A 9,030-nucleotide genomic window follows, 5' to 3' on the forward strand; every position below is an offset into this window, starting at 1 on the left:
TTTTAAATAACTTAGGTTCAAAGTTTTCCTAAGATATCAAGATTGAGTTAAGTTGTAATTACTGGATTATCGCCTTTCTGTGTTGTGTGTATGTAAAGATTTCAGTGGCGGGCGAGGGGATAGGAAGCGGTATTCTGACGTTCTGTAATCAAGGGAGGGTCAGTACCTTGAGTACTGATTTATTTATAACTATCCCCTCCCGACTTGCTTGTGACCGAGGGGTTGGAAAACAATGAGATTAAAGTCACTCAGCAAGATGAAGCTTAAGGATTAATTATTCCAATGAATGGACATGTTTCAACACTCAAAATTAACAAGTGTGAAAACTCGACACTGTACGACTGATGCTAAATGACAGGGGCGGATTTTAAGCAAGGTGCCCGTCTATTGAAAGCTGTATAATTAATGTCAAATTCACACGTCCGAGATGGAATATAATGATTTATGAGTGCCGATATTATTACTGATTTGTGACAGTAAACTTTCTCCGAACTTTAAAAAGTGAATTTTTCTGGCGTGGATTTAATTGACTCAGGGTCACGATATTCACAAAGTACAAGGCCTTTCGTGGTCCAAGAAGATATATATGTATGAAGACTAAAAGTCCTGGGGGTGAGGTATTTGGAAGACCATTTAAAAACAGCAGAATTGGGTGACAGAGGTAAACACATAAAATTCATATGTCAAAACATTGACGAGGATTATCAGCGAATACACAAACTATCTTTCATTGTTAAAAAGAATTAGGCGATTGTGGGAAGAATTGTATGGCGTGTTCCCCGCGGTGAGGATTATTAAATGATTATGTGGACCCCAATAAAGCGGGGATTTGTCACGCCGATATACCTTATACTTTCAATATGCTTACCACATACATAGTAATAAGACAAAAACAGGTTATACATGGATAGTTAACGTGAATTTTACCTCTTCAGTTTTTTATCAACAAAATTTCGTTTAACTTTGATGATGGAGGGATAACTATTCTTATTGGAATAAAGGAAGTATAGGGAGAAAGTTTTTGTCTGTTTTTTTGGTCTCAGGTGAATAAGGCGAATCGTCCCATTGTTTTACTGAACGCACTGGTGAATATTCAGTATTGGCTTTATTGGAAATCAATTAAGATGGAATAAATCGAACGTAAATGTGACACAATAGAGAAAACAGGTCTCGGTCTTTGCGGAAATGTTCGGCAATAAAGCGGACGAAACTGCGCGCAAGGATTAGCGCCACAAAAGCCTGCTCTTAAGTAAACGGAGGGACGTTTCTATTTATTGAAAAATCGAAATCAGGAATTGTTCTTCAACTTTTCAAAGTGTTGTGAAAATTTTTGGAAATTTAACTTTTTAAACAATAGTCTTTTGATCTATAAATGATTGATCGAGGGACAGCCTAGAGTGCCCAAAATGTGCGAGATAGCGCACGGAGTAGGCAAACGATTCACACCAATAGGACAGGAAACCGAACCCTGAACAGGGGGGACAGGAAGTGATTAGTGTCCATGTTTGGTCTGCAGGTGCCCCTGTCTCGGGCCACGGAGGCAGAGGAATTCGACAGTGTCAGCACGATCCTCCTGAACAGGTATCCAATTCACTACAGCGGGGGGATACGTCCGATAAGATACCCTTATATATAGATTATTGGTAAACACAAGTAATCTACGTCTTTTGGGGAACAAGCCATTAAAGTATTGTGTGTCTGTATGTAAAGGGAGCGATAAGTCTACCCCGTATATAAATGTCCATCCCGCATTATACTGGGATATCTTAGGGAATGTAAAATTCTCATTAATTATCTAACAATTGATAGGAGCCAAAATCATATCTTGAAAAGTTAGTTAGCATTCAATCTAAATACAGGGGCAGATTTGATAGAGTTTCTATTATTATTGGGTTTAATTTCTGAAGTAGGGAAATATGTTGAAGGATCCCATAAACCCACTATATTTTAGCCAGGGATTTTTATCCAAAAGTAACATATTTCTGAAATATAAAGAGGTAGCGGGGAGACACATGGTTCGCCCAGTCATGCATAAATCTAAATCTTTAGCTACTTGTAATGCTTTCGTTAAAAGCCTTTCTCTTTTGATGTATTCTTTCTTTCTCTAGCACTTAACGTTCGTGACAATGCTAGGTGTGTGTTAGGTACTGTTATCAATCAATCAATCTATAGATGAATTTTCATACGAGCTCATGCCCTAGGCAAGTTATTCATAATATTTTAGAGTTTTTGTCGATATTTTATGTAATTTACTAATACCACGGAATGCAAATGACGAACCTTTCTCTTGATATTCAAATTTGTTTAATTTTTTTTTCTTCGGTGTTAATGGTTTATCACTTGAAAGTATACAGGGACCGCTTGTTCTTGATATACTTTTGTCAGTAACGATCTTAATGTATTTGCTGTGGACCACATCATGCCCCCACTAACTGGTGAAATAGCTATTGTATCGGGGGAACACAGCACTGCCGATCTCTGACAGAGAAATGCTAGGGTCTCTGAGATTTTTCTCTCTTTCTCTGAATACCTATATATCGACTACAAAGCAGGTTTCAAAGACGGGCCCTAATACACCTGATCAAATCACTAGCACTCGATCCTGTCCGGGATTTTAGCCTTGTTTGTGACAGGTTCCGTTGTTTCTGTCTTGTTATGATTAACAATGTGTATATATAGTAACACTTCTAGCTGATAAAATTCATTCTAAATATTTTCAGCGTCGAAGTATTTTTTTTAAACTCCTGCATTAAAAAAACCAACCAATCAAACAAACAAACAATCAAAAAAAAAAAAAAAAAAAAAAAAACCCCTTCCCCCTCCACAACACACTATCTTCCTCCAAAGCGCAGTCTTAAATAAATAAATATAAATAAATTAATAAATATTCCGAAAACTGAAGATATTTAAAAGCAGCATTATATATTTTTCATACTGAATATATAATAAATATAAAAAAGACCTATAATTATGCTGCATGTCTCAATTTCATCATTATTTTGTAAATGACTTTTATTAAGATCAGATATCTAATAAAGTATTTCACATTGGAGATTAATGTGTGGGCGACGATAATTTCTTGAAAACCTCCTGAATTCTACACCTAAATTTCAAGAGAATGGACATACCCCTCCCCTTCTTGCATTTTAAGTAAAATTAGATAAAATTTCCATGCGAAAAATCTGGTCGTATCTTAAATGTCGCTGTCATTTTTGACACAAGACTGTGCACGTGTATTATTTCATTATTATTTCATAGATTATAACACTATAGGTGGTCACCACTTTATATATACAAAGTTAATAGGATACCCCCCCCCCCCACCCTCTGTTGTCGGTTCACTTTCTTAATTACGAGTTTCCACAAAACATTAAATAACCATATCTTCACTAAGGCCTTACCAGTGTTTACTTTTAAACTTCTCTGACTTGATGACTTAGGACCCCCGCCCGAGCTGTCACAATGGGTCTAGTCCAGACAAATTGAATGATTATACTGTTGGTTTTCTTATCCAAACTTTTTTCTGTTTATAAAAGAAAACGCGAATATCGAACAATAGCTACATTTAGGCTGAATCCTAATGCGTGTTTTTTCTTCTTCGAGTTTTATGGCCATGGTTAAACATGCAGCAAAAGAGGCATTGACAGAAAAGAAAACTTTCAATAAGTTAATTTCAAATAAAGTAAACTATTATATTTAGTAGAGTAAACATTACAAAAATCTTAACAAAGATGAGAAATGAATTAAATACCCGGTTCCGGAGGAACAAAAACTTTTTCTAAACAGGAAAGGGGGCGTGGTGGGTTGCAAGTCAGGAAACAAGGAAAGGCGCGGTATAATAGTTTTTTGAAAGCATTATTACGATTTATTTTTAGGAAAAAAGTATCAATTCATACGGCCAATTTTTCAATCTATTTCCACAAGCCCTCCCTTATCTTGTATTACAGGGAATACTTATATCAAAAACCTACAAGTATACAAACAGACTGTAACTACCGTATCATTCTTTCAACAATATTTCATTTTATTTTAACTAAGTCAACCGGAACCATACTGTTTGTTGCGGAAAGGTTTTAGTTTTACTGACCGATTTGAAGTGATGGTGATGTCATAACTGAGGAAAGTAGTTAGTAAGCTGTTAACTTTATTTCTATGCAAAGAAAATTCATTGTGGGTATTGAATTTGTAAGTAGATTTTTTGGATTTTTACCCCGAATGTCTCCATTCTTGTAAAGTTTGTCTAATGTCAGTTAGTCAAAAGGAAACATCAACGAAATGAATTGTGTGCGTTAATATTATTTCGAGTTTTGTTGATAGTGAATAAATACCCGGACTTAATATTTATGTCCCATCTTTTTAGTTTGCTCAGTAACACAATACAAACACGATAAACTAAAGAAATACTTTAGTTATATTTACAATAAGATAATGTCGCACTAACGGGCGATAAGGTATACCATGTGTAGGTAATCTACAAAGGGTAGATACCAGGATACACCCATTACCACTGCAGTGGAGAGTAGTAGTTTTTAACGCATAAAATACAAATCATTTTAAAGTACTATTTACAGTTTTTCTATTATAGAAATTAAAGTTAATTTTGAAGAAACAAATGAAAAATTGCATATTAACTGACTTTTCTTGTTTATATAACAATGACTTGTAAAGTACACAATGTTCAGTGGAGGCATTTTTATTATTTTGTAAGTGGTTGTAAACCTAGAGTGTCATGCGTTACCCTAAATCTTGTTCAGGTGACTGCATATTTATTCCTATGTTTCAGTGCATACAACGGCCCTACAGCAGTTGACTTGTCTGGGTGTAGAAACAATGACCGCCTGTTTGTCCTAGAACTGTTTGGAAACAAGAAGCACAAATGTGATTACCTCCACTGTCCACATAATGGTCACTCCACCGACGACACAGGGTACGGAACAGACAATGACGACATCAGTGGGGGACAGGATATTAACCCTGACTACGAGCTACTAGATATAGTGGGACACAAGTGTACGGACACCAGTGTAGATTTCATGAGGATGGACAGCATACGCAGAGTTAAACTGAAGGTGAAGAAAGTGAATCTTCAGAATTTTGACATTTCTGACAGAAATAGGAAGCCGGGACAGTTAGGGCGAGCTTTGTGTAAAGAGCTGATAGGGATTATTCCAGGTCACTTCCCGTCTAAATCAACATCTGCATGTGGACAGAGGCTATGTATTCGTGGACTCGTGCCTCACAGCCATGCATCCAAGTACTCAAAAATACAGATAGGTATCAACTTATTAAATGGAATATAGATCCATTATTAACTTGAATTATCTTCTTTTCATTTATTTATCACTAAAAAATTGTATTTCACTTTGTTTTGCTGCTTTTCAACATTCTCAAAGTGCAAACTTTGAAAAAAAAGCTGCACAAAATGCAGAGAAAATCTATTGTGGCTTGTTTTGTTGTTTGGATTTTTGGAATTTTTATGGACTAGAAAGTCTTTTTTTCTTCTGTAAACAGGTGATTGTCTCCGACTGATTAATGGCCGAGAGATTACGTGGGATAACATTGATGACATTCTGCTGAAGACTTCTCATTTGGAGGAGGTACAACATTTTAAAAAAGATATAACTTACTTACATAGGTTGATATTAACTTTATGGCTTATTAGAGCAAAAGAGCAAAGAGTTCAAGCTATGAGAGAATATTATATTTTTGTTGTAATAAGTGGATTTTGTTGAATTATATCCAGTAATTGAAATTAAAATACTAAATACAGGGTTTTTTTCACCCCATGTTTTTTTTTTTTTTTTTTTTTTTTTTATTTCACTCTCGCAAAAAGTAAAAATGAAAATTCTGTCTACATTACATACACAATTATCATGATCATTACAGATATTCAGTTTAATAATTTAGCGCTCATAACCTAGGGACTAGATACTCAAAATTATGCAGGCTATGATAGATGTAGGCTATGGTAGATGTAGCAATAATGAAAAAAGGTGAAGATAGCAAACAGAGATTGATCTCAAAAAACAAAATGTACAAACAGTACAAATCTGTAAACAGGACATAAAGCATGGTCCCCTTGAAATTCCAGAGGTAGGATCAGGTGCCTAGGAGGAGTAAGCATCCCCTGTCAACCTGCCACACCTGCCAGGCTTCCAATACATCAAACTCTAGTCTCTACAATTCCTCAAAAAGTGGCACATAAAAGTCATCTATTCAATGCTTCAGTTGATAAATCAGGCAGAAATACATGTAATTTTCTATATGTACTTAAGTACAAATCTAAATACATGTACTCTGAGTTCGAGTATATTTGATTCTATATATTTCTAGGTTTCTGTGGTGATACAACAAGTAATCAGTAAACAGCCTAAGGTTCCGGTCCTGACTCCACTACGAGCTACCGCAGTGGATCAGGACCTGGTACAGGTGATCAGTGGGCAGGCCCCGGGGACAGAGAGCTCAGAGCCCACCCCAGGGCACTGTGTTATGTTTATAGATCTCCAGAAACTACAGTCTGAAACAGAAGCTTCACAGGTAAGTCACTGATAGGCCAGACTTATAACAACAGGTAAGTCACTGATAGGCCAGACTTATAACAACAGGTACCTGTGTACTGTAAATCACCCTTTATTAACAAGATCTTTATTTTTGCATAATTATGCAAGACGGTCCACTCATGAAAATTTCATTCTTGCATACATATTTCTATTAGCATAAAATATATATAGAAATAACCAGCAATCAGAAATTTTTTTCTTGCTTATAAATACCAGGTATTTATCTTGTTAAATAAAGGTGCTGCAAAAATTTGTAGATCTGCAGTATGTGTGTGTAGATAACTGGATAAGTGAGTGGTGATATATTAGTGACTGGAAAACATTCTGATGCCTTGCAAAAATGTAAACAATAATACATTATGGATGACATATTTATTTATTTTTTTCCTTTAGGATGACCTAGTTTATCAGTATCCACAGACGACCTTGACAGACCTCAGGGGAGCACTAATTACCCTATACCACACAGCACAGGAGTGGTCCCACACCAAACTACAACAGTAAGTCACTAATTACACTATACCACACAGCACAGGAGTGGTCCCACACCAAACTACAACAGTAAGTCACACTAATTACCCTATACCACACAGCACAGGAGTGGTCCCACACCAAACTACAACAGTAAGTCACTAATTACACTATACCACACAGCACAGGAGTGGCCCCACACCAAACTACAACAGTAAGTCACTAATTACACTATACCACACAGCACAGGAGTGGTCCCACACCAAACTACAACAGCAAGTGACACTAATTACCCTATACCACACAGCACAGGAGTGGTCCCAACCAAACTACAACAGTAAATCACACACTATTGATTTAAACTACCCCAGAATTGAGAGTTTTTTTTTTTGTTTTGTTGGCATTATAGAATTTTTATCCATTTTTTTATTGGATTTTCGTAAACAAGTACAGTTAACAAACCTGTGAAGTCAAAGCTTGTTCTTGAGGTAGAAAATATTATTTTACAGATATTTGTTGATATATTTGATTTTTATTTAATTTTCAGAGCCAGTTATAAACACAATGGGGAGAAGTACAATGTGACATTTTATAAAGAGGAGACAACTCTGCTCCTTCTCACCTTTAAACAGACTCAGTAAGTGATTAGCAGTGGTTTCCCAGTTATCTCCCTTTTCTTTAATGTGTATTGTATTCTACGTTAAACTCTGATATATAATTCAAATTCACCTTTTATAGTGAAAATCCAAAACTAAAAAAAAACATTATTAATGTATTTCTTTTCACTTGAATTGTTTAAGTTTTGCAAACAATCTTTGAGATTTCAAGGCTTGTTCATCTATATACTGTTTTTATGTTGCAATAAAGAAGAAGGTACGGTTTTAGCATTATTCTGCCCTAAAAATCTAATGTTTTCAAAAAGTTTTGAAACTGGCTTAAATATTAGTTGAGTATATGAATGTGATAAATCAGGAAAGAATATGGCATGAAGAGTACCATTCTGGAAATATGACGTCATCAATTTGATTCATTTCTCTATTTTAAACAGAAAATGCCTCAAAATGACTCATTTCAAGGGTTATTTTCCTTAAGAAAATAGTGTCCACAGCCGTCGCCCACTTTAATTTTTGGATATGTTGTGTAAAATTCTTTGAAAAATCACATATCTCAAAATCTTTGTGGGCGATGGCTGTGGACAATATTATCTGAAAGAAAATTCCATTGAAAATTGGTGTCTTCTGCAACTTTTTAAGAAAATACGGGAAATTGCACAAGTTTATGACGTCACAATTAGCATTTAGAAGGTCATGAGAGAAAAATGATTTGTATGACCTTTCTGCATGGAATTTCAATGATTCAGAAAGCATGAGTTTTATTTTTTCACATCACTTTCATTTTTAAGAAAATCACAGGGCAAGAATTGTATTGAAACCGTACCTTGTTCTTAGTTGTTGTAAAGTGTCAGTAATTTTTTCAGGATACCTAATGGGAGTGTTTCCAAGGTGATGGGGGACTTGCTCCGTCTGATACGAGTTCTGTACAACTCGGTAATGGATGCCTTCCTCGACACCACTAGACATGGTGACCTTAATTGTCTATTTGCTCTGTTCTTCCACAGCCTCGGTTTGAGTCAGCCTCATTCTGAGACGTTGTCAAGGAAGCTACAGACTTCCTTAGATACCAGCCTTTGTTGTCACATACCGTATGTACCTCTTCTGACGACAGACAGCGTAAGTACATGTACTGATCAGTCATTTTTTTGGGGGGGGGAACCTTACTTTTTTGAACAAATTTTCAATGATTTATGAAATAAACATTGTGGGGATTAGATTTAATGGTTCCTAGACAGACATAATGCTATGGTTCGAAATTTTTACATTGCATTGTTGGTCTTTTAATACCATGAAAACAGTAAAAATTAAACACATATGCAAATTAGTGATTCACTGTTCGCTTTATTTTAGACTGCAAAGTATTTAAGTAATGCTTTCAGTTTGAA

General features: G+C 35.6%; 1 protein-coding gene across 1 annotated transcript in view; it reads left to right on the forward strand.

Annotated features, from left to right (window-relative positions):
- Window positions 1–1,132: 1,132 nt before the first annotated feature.
- The window catches only part of LOC133174361 (protein inturned-like), a 17,026-nt gene continuing 9,128 nt past the window's right edge, over window positions 1,133–9,030 (forward strand). The window contains exons 1-7 of the mRNA XM_061309476.1: window positions 1,133–1,581; window positions 4,784–5,274; window positions 5,512–5,597; window positions 6,334–6,537; window positions 6,954–7,060; window positions 7,579–7,668; window positions 8,509–8,761. Of these exons, the coding sequence (XP_061165460.1) occupies window positions 1,502–1,581; window positions 4,784–5,274; window positions 5,512–5,597; window positions 6,334–6,537; window positions 6,954–7,060; window positions 7,579–7,668; window positions 8,509–8,761 (1,311 nt within the window). The 5' untranslated portion in view covers window positions 1,133–1,501. The remainder of the gene's footprint in view (window positions 1,582–4,783; window positions 5,275–5,511; window positions 5,598–6,333; window positions 6,538–6,953; window positions 7,061–7,578; window positions 7,669–8,508; window positions 8,762–9,030) is intronic.

This window comes from Saccostrea echinata, unplaced genomic scaffold (genome assembly GCF_033153115.1).
Source record: "Saccostrea echinata isolate AGI-Se365-2 ecotype Australia unplaced genomic scaffold, CSIRO_AGI_Sech_v1 ptg000057l, whole genome shotgun sequence".
Lineage (NCBI taxonomy): Eukaryota > Metazoa > Mollusca > Bivalvia > Ostreida > Ostreidae > Saccostrea > Saccostrea echinata.